General features: G+C 36.1%; 1 protein-coding gene and 2 pseudogenes across 1 annotated transcript; all 3 read left to right on the top strand.

The window, feature by feature from the left end:
- The first annotated feature begins 424 nt into the window (after positions 1-424).
- LOC125777968 (small nucleolar RNA U3) lies at positions 425-624 on the top strand (annotated as a pseudogene).
- Positions 625-882: 258 nt separating this feature from the next.
- Positions 883-994, top strand: LOC125777949 (small nucleolar RNA U3; annotated as a pseudogene).
- A 2,254-nt stretch (positions 995-3,248) lies between these two features.
- On the top strand, positions 3,249-7,165 carry LOC105224142 (inner nuclear membrane protein Man1). The gene is made up of 2 exons (XM_049451278.1): positions 3,249-5,377; positions 7,002-7,165. Exon 1 carries the CDS (start codon positions 3,518-3,520, stop codon positions 5,348-5,350), a length of 1,833 nt encoding a protein of 610 aa, XP_049307235.1. The 5' UTR covers positions 3,249-3,517; the 3' UTR covers positions 5,351-5,377; positions 7,002-7,165.
- Positions 7,166-17,471: the final 10,306 nt, after the last annotated feature.

Raw genomic sequence — 17,471 nt, forward strand, 5'->3', positions numbered from 1 at the left:
CCTACTACTCCTTTTTTGACTTTATATGTATAATCATTTCATTTATTTTAAGGATTTCAAAATGTGAAAGAACAACTCAGGAGCAGCTGCAGCATAACAGAGTTATATTGAAGTTATAATTCTTATACGAGTTCGGAAAATGTTGCGTTAAATGCATATTGCGCAACCTTGTCTGCGAAGATGTTCGTGTAGCAAGGGAAGCGGTGACAATCGGCGTCCGTTTGTTAGTTTCTTTCGGCACAGCTCGGATTTTCTACTAGCAACCCAATGTTGCCATGCTTATGCTATTGTTGTTTTTATAGAACAATGTTTCAATTTTTGGTTGGTGACATATTCACATGTGTATTGTGTTTCATTTTTGTGAATTCTCAACTATTTTGTGTGACTTTTGGTTGAAATACTTTGCGTTGGCCGTTGAAAAGTTAAGACTATACTTCGCAGGATCATTTCTGTAGTCATTCTTCATTTCCTTTCTTTGCAAATCGACCCGCGATGAGGTATAGCGTTTTATCCGACAGCGTGAGGTTTATGGACATCATTTCAAATTTTGTCTTGTGGCATAATAGAAATGATGTTTCTTCGAAGATCGATGGGTTACAACAGATAAAACGACTTCTGAGTAGTGATTTTAATGAATAAATTTCAAGGTTTTATACAAATAATAATGCAGTCAATAAGTACAGTATACTCGTATATATATAATGAGTACAATACGCATATGTATGTTTGTATGCTTGCGTATTATTTTTCTTTCGTTTCTGTTTCATTTCTGTGAATTCTCAACTATTTTGTATGACTTTTTTTCTTTCGTTTCTGTTTCATTTCCGCGAATTCTTCATGTGACTTTTGGTTCAAATACTCTGCGTTGGCCGTTGAAAAGTTAAGACTATACTTCACAGGATCATTTCTGTAGTCAGTCTTCTGGGTTGATAATTCACAAGGAGGAACTTTCAATTAAATTGTTTACTATTATGAAAAGGTCAATCTCAACAGTTAGTTTTTGTCGCACTGTCAAGAGCTGTTGCCATTAAAGGAGTTTACATTATCCCAGTGAACAAACAGAAAAAATTTTATCATGGCATTGGAAACAATGACAGGTCATGTCGCGCTTTGCGAGATGAAATGATAAAATTACCTAAAAATCCAATTATTACCTTGGAAAAAGAATTATTCGAGTTTCTTAGCACAAGAAAATGTTTATCAATAATATCATTCAATTGTCAAAGTCTTCGTGCTCATGTTGATGATTTCTCAGATAGAGTGTTTAAACAGTCAAAACATCTTGAGGTTATCAGAAACATTTATGAACGACAACGAGCCTCCTGTACCCGTACAAAATTTTGATTTCGTTGTAAGATTTCAACGAAATGAAAAAAGAAATTTATCACATTGAGCAAGACAAATGTCATATTCTCACTCCTCATTTAGATATAAAGGCTCCGTACGCGAGTGATGCTGATGTGACGATATCAACATCAACAAGAATTGGCGATATGTGTGCGATAGAATGCAAAATGAACCCTAGCAATAATCATTATAGTAAAAAATTGAATTTAATTGCCATTTATATGTCACCAAATTCATCTATGAGAGATATAAAATTGTTCATCGGTAAAGCTTTATTACCGTTGTCAACTGCAGGTTCGCAAGCTTTTGCGGATACTCGTATTATCGGAGAACCAGTAGAGTATAGCGAACAACCGGTACTCCTTGCGGGCGATTTCAATGTAAATTTATCATTGCCAGCAGCTGAACCATTACTGCCATTCCTCAGAGAGAAATTTTCAATAGAAATGATCAATGGAAGAAATGATCCTACGACAAAAGGAGGTACGACTATTGATGCGGTATTCGCGAGAAATATAGATAAAATAGATGTAAGACATTTCATATCGTATTTTAGTTATCATAATCCAATTGTAAATATTATATATATCAATCCGTCAGAACCCAAAAATGATAATTGAATTTGACTTTGCTTTATAAAATGTGCATAATAAATTTATAAAATGTGAATTTAAGAAAGTGTTGGTCATTCGACCATATTTTTATCCTTTCCCTCTCGCTAGTTTTCTTTCATACAAAATGATATGCATTTCTTGGAATATCACTAAGAAGTATAACTTCTTCCGCGCTTAGGGACTTCACGCACGTTTTTTTCAACACAAATATCTTTTTATCATCACGTTTATGTATGTATTTAATATAATACATATTTAAAAATAAAATTTTGTCTGAACTATTTAAACATAAATATGTATGTAAATGTCTTTTTATTCAAACTCAGGAGGAAGTAAAAGGTACAAACATCGTAAGTTACACATTTATTGTAATAGACAAATACTTATATTTATAATAGGTAACACCTTTGAAAGAATAGCTCCTCCATTCTATTTCAATAAAATAATTACAATTTTTTTTAAATATTGAAATTATATAAACACATGCTACCGATTTCGTATTGTGAGGTTTACTTTCACACATCGCAAATTTTTAATTGTGACAATTAGAGCTTTTGAAATCAAAACCATATACGGAAAACCTCGTAATAGCGAGGGTGGTGATTTTTGTGAAGGCATAATGTGATGAACACAATGGCCGCGACAGACTGCAAACGACATCTGTCAAATATTAAAATACACACGTTCTTATAGACACAGTTATTTTGACAGCTGTACGACTACACAACTGCAGGCCGACAATTGTCGCTCTCGCTAACTTCAATATATTCTTATATTTGCCAACGACAGCAGGGCGACAGTAGAGTTGAAGGCCATGCCACTAATATGTAAAATGTAAAATTATTCACAGCTCTAACAAACTTGACGTTATTTTAGACATAAAAGCATAAAATAGCTCTATATATTTGTAATAACAATTGATAATTTAAAACAAAAATAGTTACCTATTTATTCATTTTTTGCATAAAAAATTTCACTTTGAACAAAATATTAAAATTTCATTGAAGTGAAAGGTATTAGTATGGCCACAACGAAATTGTGTACATTCAAAATGGAGAGCTGTGTTGTCTTGTGTACATACCGGCCATTGTTATGTTGCTGCCTTCTCACAAATGTTCATGTAGTAGGATTCACAACGCAAATTTTCAGTTCACTATCGTGCTGCTGCAGTCTGTCGCGGTCATTGTGTTCAGCACATAAGATTAGGGCTGTAAGCTGTAATTTACTATTTTTCCAGCAATGGATTCAAGGTGTTGGGGAACCAAAAGACTCTTAATATGAGCCAAATCTTATGAAATAAAAAGTTGATATTCGGAACGCAGGAGTATGTAGCATTCCGATTGTAAATTGTATCGGTTTCTATATATTTTGGTATCAGGATTGTACGAATTAGAATAAACAGTGTCGATTTTACATATTAGAATTACATATAACAGTAGAATAATACTAAAAATTTGAGAAAAAACAGGAAAATGACTTAATGAAATGTTAAACATATTGTCAAAGAAAAAAAAAAACTAGTTATAAATAAGAAATTCACATAATACACTTTTAAAATGATAACAGATGTTGAGCAATTATCCGATGCTGAACTCCAGGAGAAACTAAGTGCTTTGGGATTTCCTAAAGTAGCAGTAACAGAGACTACACGTGGTATTTTAACGAAAAAATTACTTAAATCTAAACAAAATGAAATGAAGGATACACTGCACAATATAAAGTTTAATGGTCTGTCACCAACGAAACGTAGAAGCATATATAACCAAGTATCATCAAATTCATTTTCTGCTAATCGGAAAATGAGTATAAGAACTCGTCCTATGACCGGTTCAGCGTACTCCTTGTACCAAAACGATCCGTCATCAAATAATTGTAACCATATGCATACGAATGTAGGCAATAACATTGAACATAATTTTCCAACAAATTACTCAATTCACACTTCGCCAGAACAGGTTGTAAATACGCTTTCGGAACATCAAAGTCATGAAGGAGTAGTAAGCAGATTGCTAAGTTTTCGTGACAAAACTTTTAGAAAACCGAAAGTATGTGAAAGTCATCAACACGTATTCTTATCATTGTCGAAAGGATCAAATAAGAGCTTAACTAAATCAAAACGTACATTTTACGATTTTATATCCTATGTTGGAACGCAATCCCGCCTGAACCAAAGCTTTAGGCCATATTTATTGGTTAGTTTTTTCGCAATGTTTTTTATTGTGTTGGCGTTAATTTATATATTGAAAAGTCCAAACAATTTGGATGTAGATAACCTTCGAACTAAGGTAATAATTTGTGAGGAGACAAAATATAAAGCGAACTGCATCCCAGCTGTCTACATTGATGGTACAATTAAATTACTTCAAAATATTCTGGAGAATCTGCAAAATCGGTCGAAAAAATTCCATTGTAACAATAAAAAAGTTGTTGTCGTCGAAACAGATATTATTAATTCTATGGATAAAATAGAATACTCTAATGGAATGCAGGGGTGGAAACAGAAATTATCCTATGCAAAAGTTCTTATAGAGGAAAACCCTCAATGGAAAGTTGTAATAAATGAGGAACAAAATACAAGTTTTTCATTAACTAATGAAAATCTCTCGTCATTTTGTAGATTTTACTCCAAAGTTAAGAGTTTCTTTGTAATTATTGGCATTGGTTCCATAATAGTTACAATTTCGGTTTCTTTATATATACTCTATCGTAACATAAAGGCGTGGAGATTAAATCGCTCAACTGTTATTGAACAGTTTACGACAGATATTGTAAATGAACTAATTTATAGAGCATCATTAAGTGAAGTCCCAGAAGAACGGGAAGTTATTATAAATCATCTCCGTGATAAGTTAATACCTTTAAATAAGCGTAACGCTTATTTGAATTATTGGAAAGAAGCATTGAAAGTTCTCGAAATAAACGATAGTAGAATACAATTCGGACAGAAACTGTGTGATGGCACAGAATACCGCACTATGACATGGTTAAGCAATGCAAACTCTAAAGCAACAAATGGTTTACTTAAGAAATGGCAAAGTCCGGCTTTTGGTTATGCAAATAAAATAAGTAAACCTCCCACATCATGCTTGAAAATTCGTCATATGTTTGATTCGACAGAATCAGATATCTATAATTTAAAACAAATAATAGAATCTGCTATAATAGAGAAAGTTGGAAGCAGATGTTGTATCCAAGAAATTCAAATTGATAAAAAAAGTTGCTGTGTTTATGTTCGTTGTTGCAGTGAATTTGATGCAGGAGTGGTTCATAACGAAATAAATGGCTGGTGGTTCGACAAGCGTTTAATTTCGATTAAATTCTTACGGCTTCAAAGATACCTAACACGTTTTCCAGAGAACAAAAATTCCGTGTCTGCGCTATCACAATAAGCGTGTTTGAAATTTTTGACATTATATGTGTGTATTTTCCTCAATTTATATATTTTAATAAAAACAACTATACTGTATTGTAATTATATATGCTTGTAAAGGGTGATTTTTTAAGAGCTTGATAACTTTAAAAAAAAAAAAACGCATAAAATTGCGTTAGATTGGTTCATGACATTTACTTTTTGAAGATAATTTCATTTAAATGTTGACCGCGGCTGCGTCTTAGGTGGTCCATTCGGAAAGTCCAATTTTGGGCAACTTTTTCGAGCATTTCGGCCGGAATAGCCCGAATTTCTTCGGAAATGTTGTCTTCCAAAGCTGGAATAGTTGCTGGCTTATTTCTGTAGACTTTAGACTTGACGTAGCCCCACAAAAAATAGTCTAAAGGCGTTAAATCGCATGATCTTGGTGGCCAACTTACGGGTCCATTTCTTGAGATGAATTGTTGTCCGAAGTTTTCCCTCAAAATGGCCATAGAATCGCGAGCTGTGTGGCATGTAGCGCCATCTTGTTGAAACCACATGTCAACCAAGTTCAGTTCTTCCATTTTTGGCAACAAAAAGTTTGTTAGCATCGAACGATAGCGATCGCCATTCACCGTAACGTTGCGTCCAACAGCATCTTTGAAAAAATACGGTCCAATGATTCCACCAGCGTACAAACCACACCAAACAGTGCATTTTTCGGGATGCATGGGCAGTTCTTGAACGGCTTCTGGTTGCTCTTCACCCCAAATGCGGCAATTTTGCTTATTTACGTAGCCATTCAACCAGAAATGAGCCTCATCGCTGAACAAAATTTGTCGGACGTAAAGCGCGAAACACATTTCGAACCGAACACTGATTTTGGTAATAAAATTCAATGTAAGTCTATTCATGATGAAATGTCAAAGCATACTGAGCATCTTTCTCTTTGACACCATGTCTGAAATCCCACGTGATCTGTCAAATACTAATGCATGAAAATCCTAACCTCAAAAAAATCACCCGTTACAAACAAAACAATAATATATTAGTATTATAGGCATTAGGGCTTGAGAACATCAAAAAAACCCCACGGTTGGAAAATATTCCATGCTATTAAAAGTCCTATGTGAACTTTTGTTTCTGGAATTGCACTATTTTAAGAATACACATACAGAGGCTCGCAGTAACAACGATGCAGTTGTTCGGCAACAACAAAAAAATTTTGTGTTAAAATACTTAAGGGGGTATTCTACTCTAGAATTTTGAAAAATTCGATTTTTTTCATATATTTAAAGTTTAGACCCTTAAGAACATTACCTCCAAAGGATTTTTAAAAATTGAAATTATTTTACGAGCTACAGTTACTTTAGTGACGCAGTACCCAGCCCGGTAGGTAGGTAGACTCACTTTTTTTAAACCCGTTTTTCTCGAATCTACTTTTTTCCACACGGTACCGGCATTATCTCAAGTTCTATACAACCGATTTACTTGAAATTTTGTGTGAACCTTCTTTATAAAATTCTTTATCGTTCATACCAGCATCGTGTAAAAATTTTTGTTTTTAATATTAAAAAAAAAACTCAGGAATTTCAAAAAAAAGGCGATTTTTTTTTTCAGGCAGTCGCCATTTTTCAAGAAAATTCCAGCATCATTAGTGATTAAGAATTTCTTTTGATTTTTTTCAGACCACCAGGAGAGTCACGATCAATGTCACCAGGATGCGCCCTTTTTTTTACATCTGTCTCTCCCCCTCTAATTATTGCAATTTTTAATATATTTTTATTAATTTTTTTTTCTGTATTCTTAAGATATCAATAAAAACACCATAAAAAGATGGATAGTAAAAATATTTTTTGGTTTCTTTTTAAATAAAATTAAAAAAAAACTGCCCAAAATTTGATTTCTAGACTAGAATACCCCCTTAAGAGATCGTCTCAGTGCGATTTTTCTTTTAATGTTGGAATTAACTAATCAGTCCGATTTTTTTTTATAAATAAATATATTCATAACGAATACAAAATGATTTTGTTTATGTTTATTTATTGAGTGTATTATCTATATAAATAAAAATGAATTGTTCGTTAGTCTGTTTAAAACTCGAGAACGGCTGGGCCGATTGAGCTGATTTTGCTTTTTAAATGTTTGTCGTAGTCCAGGGTAGGTCTAAACGGTGAGCAAATAAGGAAAAATTGCGAGTAAGATAGAATAAGACGACAATTCCATTTTCCCATATAAAAGTTGACCAAACTGTATGTACGCTCACAACTTTCATACGACTGAACCAAATTTGATCATTCTTTTTTTAAAATGTTCATTGAGGTTCAAGGATGGTTTTTACGGAGAGAAACATTCAAAAAATTGCCGGAAAATCACTAAAAACAACCCTTTTCTTTTTCTCATACAAACGAATGAATGTTTGTTCGTTAATAGCGCTAAGAGAACGGCTGAACCAATATTGATGAAATTTTCAGATGTTGTTCGTTGTGGATCAAGGAAGGTTTAGAAATAAAAATATCTTATACTTTTCATGAAAAGTCGGAAATTTGGATAATTCTAAAAAGTAACTTTTTTCCATACATTTTTTTTTTCAATTTTTGTTTGTTTTGTTTTTCAATATTTTGATTCGTAAATTATTTGAATAGTTCAATTTCAGCCGCTTGCTTTTTTATTCCGGCTATTCAAAAGAAAAATTATTGAAATATATTCAGTGAAAACTTTACGTGTGTTTCACACAAAGAGGTCAATTATAGATTGAAATTTATTACGAAGCCATTTTTGCCATCAAAGTATGGCAGCCCAAGGTAAGGCAAGCCAAGAAGTACTCCCAAGATGCGGTGACATACGTGCGGAATTATAGATCGCGGTAAATCAGCCAGCGATCGTCACGATGTCACAGCACGACTTTTCAAACAACAGTTACGATGTTTGATTGACTTTATCTTGAAGCAACGTAGATGTGGTGCTGTTGGATGCTAAATGTACTCTGTTGAGTGGCAAAATAGAGGTTTTCCGCACGCACACATTCTTCTTTCGATGATGGTTACACCAGATCAAATTGATGAAGTCATTTCTCCGGAAATTCTTGATGTAGAGAAAGATCCAGAATAATATGAAGTGGTGGAAACCAATATGGTTCATGAACCTTGCGGACACTAGAATCCTTCTTCGGTTTGTATGTCTGACAATAAATGCACGAAACACTATCCACGTGCTTTTCTTTCGGAAACACAAACTGGAAATGATGGATATCAACTCTATCGGCGTCGCTCACCAGATAACAGAATATTCAGCATTCAACTTAGAAGAGTGAATATCGAAGTTGACAACACATGGATCGTACTATATTCACCATTATTGTCTAATTCATATTCAAAACTCATATCAGTGTTTATTATTGCAGTTTGGTGAAATCGATAAAATACATTTGTAATTACGTCACCAAAGGAAGCAACATGGCAATAAAGCGCTTTGCTGGATATTTACTTTTGCAATTCATGAACGTTTTCCGACTGTTTTGCGTCTCGCAGTTAATTTGGAGATTGGCCAAAGAGAGTTTACCCCAGAGAATACAGTATAGCCAGTGGAATCATCGCCAGCAACAAAATTAACATTGACGAGTTTTTTCACAACTTTCATCAGAGATCCGTTTGTGAGAACATTGCTCTATTCGGAAATACCTTGATATTAGGGGTATTCAGACCGAAGTCTGTTAATTTGGTAATTCATTAGTTAATACTTCGTTAAAAGGCTTAACTGTGGACATACTTTTTGCTCTACCTTGGTAATATGGTAAATTTTATTCCGAAACAGCTGATTAAATTTTATAAAAGAGTAAAAATGCCTAAACAAAGTGCAAAATCAAAAATTGTCAGTCTTTTAATTGAAAATTATGTGGAGCAGATCAAATGTATTACTAGAAAGTACTTTAAATAGATGTATAGAGGAACAGGAGAACTGCTGATATGATATAACCGAGTAACGAAACAATTATCAAGCTTGCCAGATGGATAGTTCGTTACTCGGTAGAACGATAGTCTGTTAATTTTACAAAATTAAAATACATGTAAAAAACTACCGAACAACGACTGACGAATTAACAAGGCTGGTCTGGTCGTCGAAGAAATAGTTACGAAGAAAGCAAGGCCAACCAGTAGATTGACATTCAGGTGTCTTATCAACTAATGCATTAGGACGAATTTACACAATCCACCCGAAGAACGACGATTGTTTCTACCTTTGGTTGCTATTGATTAATGTACGCAGTTCAACCAGAGAAAATAAAACATAGAGAAGGTACAAATTGAATTCTGTATGATGTTCGATTGAACGGCCAACAGAACTTATAAGATTGCGATAGCGAATTCACCATTCTCGCTGCTATTTAGCAGAAATGAGCCCGTTCTCTGGCAGAAATATATCGCACTTGTTACGTTAAAGTGTAACAACTCAAAATTTGAACATTTTCAGTAGATACGAAAAACTGTTTCCGTAAATATTAATTATATATTACAAAGAAAAAACAATGTAATTGCACGAAAATATCATTAAAAATAATATAACCGTTGTTTCATTTTTATTTGTTTAGTATTTGCACGAAAATAACAAATTTTTGAGTTCTTACTCTTTTCCTGAAATTTTTTTTATATAACGGGTGATTTTTTTGAGGTTAGGATTTTCATGCATTAGTATTTGACAGATCACGTGGGATTTCAGACATGGTGTCAAAGAGAAAGATGCTCAGTATGCTTTGACATTTCATCATGAATAGACTTACTAACGAGCAACGCTTGCAAATCATTGAATTTTATTACCAAAATCAGTGTTCGGTTCGAAATGTGTTTCGCGCTTTATTTTGTTCAGCGATGAGGCTCATTTCTGGTTGAATGGCTACGTAAATAAGCAAAATTGCCGCATTTGGGGTGAAGAGCAACCAGAAGCCGTTCAAGAACTGCCCATGCATCCCGAAAAATGCACTGTTTGGTGTGGTTTGTACGCTGGTGGAATCATTGGACCGTATTTTTTCAAAGATGCTGTTGGACGCAACGTTACGGTGAATGGCGATCGCTATCGTTCGATGCTAACAAACTTTTTGTTGCCAAAAATGGAAGAACTGAACTTGGTTGACATGTGGTTTCAACAAGATGGCGCTACATGCCACACAGCTCGCGATTCTATGGCCATTTTGAGGGAAAACTTCGGACAACAATTCATCTCAAGAAATGGACCCGTAAGTTGGCCACCAAGATCATGCGATTTAACGCCTTTAGACTATTTTTTGTGGGGCTACGTCAAGTCTAAAGTCTACAGAAATAAGCCAGCAACTATTCCAGCTTTGGAAGACAACATTTCCGAAGAAATTCGGGCTATTCCGGCCGAAATGCTCGAAAAAGTTGCCCAAAATTGGACTTTCCGAATGGACCACCTAAGACGCAGCCGCGGTCAACATTTAAATGAAATTATCTTCAAAAAGTAAATGTCATGAACCAATCTAACGTTTCAAATAAAGAACCGATGAGATTTTGCAAATTTTATGCGTTTTTTTTTTTTAAAAAGTTATCAAGCTCTTAAAAAATCACCCTTTACATAGTGGTATTATTTTGAGTTGTCTCTGTTTAACAATTCAAAATGTTACACTTTATTTGATACACTAACGAACCAATTTGATAAAACACTTGGAGACAACTAAAAATGTAACTCTTTAGTTAAGTCGAAAGAAGTCATTCTGAAAACAAAGAGAGAGTCATAACGGTTTTTTTAACAAAAGACTAAACGAATCACTGAACGATTTTTACAGTGAGTAGAGATGACCACTACACATTATTTTCTAGCAAAAAACTAAAATTTGGAAATTTTGAGTTGTTACACTTTAACGTAACAAGTGCGATATGTAAAATGACCAAATACATGCGAGAATATATAAAGAGAACTGTTTTGAGAAAAAATATACAAAGAACACACATGTAAAAAAGCATTCTCTGAGTGACATATGCATGCTTTATTGTATTGTTACGATTTTACTGCTTGCTAGTTTACTTTGTTAGGTTCGTATCTCTGGATTGACGAATAAAACCAAAAACTGTTTAATTCAATTCAACAACTCTTTATTTTACAACTCGTCTACACTATAACAGTTTACTCTTAGCACTGATTGATTACGTCGGCGCTGCCACGGCTTATATAGCCACGCACTTCTCGCTGATGCCGACGTGTCCTTCTGGAATATTGCGTCTGGAAATTACCAGAACATAATGCTATACGGTGCCAGACGCAAGCAGACAGCCGCGGCGCCAGACTCAGCAATTGTTTAAGTAGACAAGCAGACAGTGCGGCGCCAGATATCTATTGTTTCGACAAGCAGACAACAAGACAAATGCTATTCCATATACCTACAGCTATTGTTCATAATAAGGGATGCATATAGCAATACAAATACAACTTAATACTACTTTTGTAACAGTATTATATGAACCATTGTCACATATGCGTGATTAATTTGTATCAAATGAACCATTTTTTTCCGAAAAATGGTAAAAATTTTAGTTTTTTTTTACAAAATCGGGAAAAATTATTTTAATTTTATTTCTCTTTATTTTTATTTTTTTAATTTTTAAATAAATTAATATTTATTTCGACTATTACAAAGTGAAGATGTGCAAAATGATCTTCATTTCTTCAAACAAAATTGATGACCATGAAATATGCATATTCGCATTATTTCGTTATTATTTCCATATTGGTACCAATAGAATTTCTATGGCATTATTTCTTTGGCACATTTGTCTGTATGTTTACGAATACAAATATGAGCCACATACATACATTCATAATAACAAGTGTCGCGCGCATCTTTGTGTATTATTACACGCGGCAACAAAAGTTGCTAATTCTCGGGCGATTCTCTTTTGCTGTAGCCCATTACCTTCACACGAGCAACTTGTGTTGCGCAACCCTGTTCGAGTTTTTTTCTCATTCTCTTTCCCTTTACTTTAACCCATTGTCGTTTCTTCTTCCTTATAGGTATTTGGGCCACTCTATCACATATATTAATCAGTTCTGTCAATTAAGAAATACATTTTTATTTATAATTCAAAATTAAAACAAAGATTATATGACACACTTTCACATATATCACTCTTTTCACTATCGTCTGAATCAATTTGCATGGCTTTCTCCATACATTTCACAATATCTTTAATTAATTCGATTTTTTCGTCAAACTCCATTTTCTAAAATATTTATATTATATTATGTATATCTGTATACATATTTGCAAATTACTTGCCAAAAGATGAAATTAAATTTTTTAAATATATTCAAAATATTAATTTCAAAAAAATACACTCAAATGCAACTATGTTCTACGAAAGAAAGAACACGAATGCCGAAAAACGTCGCAGCGAACTGTTACGAATAAGAACATAAAGAGAGTTGCTGAACACTGGAAACTCGGCGCGATTCTCCTCTCCTCGTCGCCCCCTCGCCTATAAACCAAGAGTTGCCGCAACAAAAGTTGCTGCGTGTAATAACAGAGTTTCGCATCTCCGTTTTCCCGGTCAACCAATGGCCGAAACGGGCATTTTGTCAAAGAGTCAAATGCTGAACACATTGAGCTGGACAGACTGCAAGCGACATCTGTCAAATATTAAAATATACACGTTCATATGGACACAGTTATGTAGTTGTGCAGCTGTCTAAATAACTGTGTCCATAAGAATGTGTGTATTTCAATTTCAGATTCAGATGGCGCTTGCAGTCTGTCGCGTTCTCTGGTTCAGCACATCAATCTGTCGAAGCACTGACGCGACGAGACGCGAAAGAAACTAACAAACGATTGCCGATTGTTACCGCTTCCCTTGCCGCTGTAACAGCTTAGCCTACGATCTAGCGTAAATATGTATGCATAAGTATGAACTTGCATACATATTGACGCAAATTTTTGCGAGCCACGGAAAAAATACTTTTTTAGAATTGACAAATATTGTAAATCGACAAGAGCTATATTGCCACTTTTCTCACTTCTTTCTGTGAAGAATCATCAGAAAGTTGTTCAATTTATGGTTTTTAGCTTTTGCCATCGTCGCAAAAAGACACTTGTTGGCAAAAGCATGCTCGGGGAGATGTTACGGCGAGGTCGCTTGTAGCATATGCGCCTGCGTTTATGAATGAAATCGTTTTTGTTGTAAAATTTACTACATTTGGGCTTCGCCAATTCGGCTGCCATATTGACTTGCCATGCTTCTGCTATTTAGACAATTGTTGTTTTTGTAGAACAATGCTTCAATTTTTTGTTGGTGATATATTCACATGTGTACGCATATGTATGTATGTATGCTTGTGCATTATTTGTTCGGAAGTGTATACAAATACTTATATGTACATATAAGTATATATGAATGTATGGACATGCACATCAATGCGCGCACATATAATATTGTTACGATTTTACTGCTTGCTAGTTCACTTTGTTAGGTTCGTATCTCTGGATTGACAAATAAAACCAAAACTGTTTAATTTAATTCAACAACTCTTTATTTCACAACTCGTCTACACTATAGCAGTATACTCTTAGCACTGATTGATTACGTTCGCGCTGCCACGGCTTATATAGCCACGCACTTCTCGCTGATGCCGACGTGTCCTTCTAGAATATTGCGTCTGGAAATTACCAGAACATAATGCTATACGGCGCCAAATGCAGACAAGCAGACAGCCGCGGCGCCAGACTCTGCAATTGTTCAAGCAGACGGCTGCGGCGCCAGTTGTCTATTGTTTCGACAAGCAGACAGTGCGGCGCCAGTTGTCTATTGTTTCGACAAGAAGACAGCCGCGGCGCCAGATGTCTACAACAAGACAAATGCTATTCCATATACCTACAACTATTGTTCATAATAAGGAATGCATATAGCAATACAAATACAACTTAATACTACTTTTGTAACACTGCCCTCCACTAAAGACTAATCGTTCCGATTAGGCACAAATCCTCTTGAACCAAATGGGGCGAGCCTCTCCAAATGTACTACTTTCATTTTACATCGTGCTTTTCCATTTCTTTGTATGCGGTATACCACGTCATTAAGTCGTTTCATCACCATATAAGGTCCTTCCCAGGCTGTCTGCAGTTTCGGGGACAAGCCTTTCTTTCGAAGTGGATTGTACAACAGGACCAGATCACCTTCTTCAAAACCTTTTGAATTTGCCGCTTGATCGAACCGGTCCTTCATCTTATTGCTCATCAGATGCGTATGCTGTCTTACCATTAGATGCAATTCATTCATTCCTTCCTTTAAGGCAGAACAATAATCTCCATCATTTCTTACAGCTGTAGGATTCGTTCCAAACTTAAGATCAGCAGGGAGTCGCAGATCAGATCCGAAAATAATCTTTGCTGGCGTGTAACCAGTTGTCTCGTGCTTTGCTGAACGATACGCCAGCAGGAACATCTGGATGCACTTGTCCCAATTCCCTTGGTCTTTATCAACGATTTTCCGCAGATGTTCTTCGAGCGTTCGGTTGAATCTCTCCACCATTCCATCTGATTGTGGGTGTAACGCTGTTGTCCGTGTCTTGTGGATGCCCAATAATGTACAGACTTCTTGGAAAATGGAAGATTCGAAATTTCTGCCTTGATCTGAGTGTAATTCGACGGGCACTCCGAACCTTGTTATCCAATTTTCTACAAACGCTTCGGCTACTGTCTTCGCTTCTTGGTTTGGTAAGGCATATACTTCTGGCCATTTACTGAAATAGTCCATGACAACCAGTAGATATTTGTTTCCGGCCGTACTGGTTGGGAACGGACCTGCAACATCCATTGCGACTCGTTCAAATGGTGATCCCATGTTGTACTGTTGTAGCCTACCGCGACTTTTGGCTTTAGGACCTTTAGCTGCAATGCACTCTTCGCAATTACTTATCCATTCTGCTATGGAATCTCGACAACCGATCCAGTAGAACCGTTGTTTAATCTTCTCAATAGTTTTTGTAATTCGAAGGTGCCCTCCACTAGGTCCATTGTGATATTCTTTCAACACTTTCGGGATCATGGACTTCGGTACTATGATCAGCAGACGAGACTGTTTGCCATCTTCGCTTTCCCAGGTACGATGAAGGTATCCATTAACGAGGTTTATGCTGTTCCATTGGGCCCAATATGCTTTTGCAGTTGGACTCTTATTTGTTCCTTTGGTGGTCGTACCCCATTTTCTTTGGCCATTACCAGCTTTGCAAGATCAGGGTCCTCCAGCTGATTAATTCTGATGCGGTGAGGTTCTATATTCAGTAATCGCACGTCGATTATACCTTCTTTTCCTTCTGATTTGGAGCAATGTTTACATTCCAGTGGACAAGGGCGACGTGATAATGCATCCGCATTTTTGTGGTGAATCCCCTTTCGATGTTCCGTTTCGAAGTCGTAATTCTGTAATCTTTCGATCCATCGTGCAATTTGGCCTTCCGGATTCTTAAACTGTAATAACCATTTTAATGCTGCATGATCAGTCCTCAGCAAGAATCGTTGTCCATACAAATACTTGTGGAAATGTTTTACACATTCCACCACAGCTAGTAGTTCTTTTCGCGTCACACAGTAGTTTTTCTCTGGTTTCCCGAGCACTCTGCTGTAATACCCAATTACTCTTTCTTGTCCGTCGATGAGCTGAGACAGGACACCTCCAATTCCATAAGCGCTCGCATCTGTATCCAGAATGAATTTCTTTCCAGGTATTGGATAAGCCAACATCGGCGCCGTACAAAGTAATTCTTTAAGCTGCTCAAACGCTTTTTCTTGTTCCAACTGCCATACAAACGGGCGATTCTTCTTTGTTAAATCATGTAAATTTCTAGCCACGTTCGCAAATCCAGGTACAAAACGGTGGTAATACGTGCATAAGCCGAGAAAGCTGCGGAGTTCATGTATGTTGGTGGGTCGAGGCCAATCTTTAACTGCTTTTATTTTTCCCTCCTCGGTGTGAACTTTATGTCCGAGATATGTGACCTGCTTCTTCCATAATGAACACTTTTTGGGATTCAAGCGTAATCCGGCTGATGCTATTCGCTGAAAGACTTCCTCTAGATTTTTCAGATGTTCATCAAAACTTTTTCCCATGATGATAATGCCATCAAGATACACCAAACATGTCTTCCAGTTGAGTCCTTTTAACACATGTTCCATCAGTCGCTCGAACGTTGCAGGCGCATTACATAACCCAAATGGCATCACAGAGAATTCCCACAACCCGTCGCCCATACTGAAAGCGGTCTTTTCACGGTCACATTCATCGATCTCGACTTGCCAATATCCACTTTGTAGATCTAATGTAGAAAACCATTTCGCTCCAGACAAGGTGTCTAATGTATCGTCGATTCTTGGTAGAGGATAACTGTCTTTCTTTGTGACATCATTCAACTTCCTATAATCTACGCAGAAACGGGTGCTACCATCTTTCTTTTTAACTAAGACGATAGGTATGCTCCATGGACTTATTGAAGGTTCGATTACACCGTTTTTGTGCATGTCTTCAATAATTTTGTTAGCATCCTCACGTTTTGCTAATGGAACCCTACGCGGAGCTTGTCGGATTGGTTTAGCGTCTCCGGTATTTATGCGATGTTTGACAATGCCGGTTCTTCCTGTGTTTCCTTCGTTTGCAAATATGGATGCGTATTTTTCTAATAGTTTTTCTGCTTTTAATTTTTCATTTTTTTTCATGCAGTTCGTTCAGCAAATTATTTAGGAGTGTAGGACTTATCTGCTGTGGCTCAATAGTAGGCTTCTGTTGTGACCGTTCGCATCGTGCTATTGCACTTATATTCTGGCACTGTCCAATTACTGCTCCTTTCTTCAGACTTATAGGCGTGTTGAATTCATTCACTACTCTGACCGGAATGGTGGCGTCTTCTCTAGTTTTCACAAGCGTTCTTCCTACCAATATGGGTGTATCTATTTTTGTTGGTTCCACAATCCACAACTCTTCAGTCCCACCTCCTCCATTCACTTTGGCCCATACAATCGCCTCAGATTTTGGTGGAATACTCTGATTATCATCAACAATCACCCTCTTACTTTCAACGTTGGTCACATATCCGGTGTTTATAGGCATCTCCATGTTCTGGCAAAACAGCATTTGCTTGTTTAAATCCAAAGTAACCCCGTG

The sequence above is a fragment of the Bactrocera dorsalis genome, chromosome 3 (assembly GCF_023373825.1).
Source record: "Bactrocera dorsalis isolate Fly_Bdor chromosome 3, ASM2337382v1, whole genome shotgun sequence".
Taxonomy (NCBI): domain Eukaryota; kingdom Metazoa; phylum Arthropoda; class Insecta; order Diptera; family Tephritidae; genus Bactrocera; species Bactrocera dorsalis.

What these genes read in the sequence shown, in the direction of transcription:
- LOC105224142 (XM_049451278.1), top strand. Translation starts at nt 3,518, where the DNA reads ATGATAACAGATGTTGAGCAATTATCCGATGCTGAACTCCAGGAGAAA.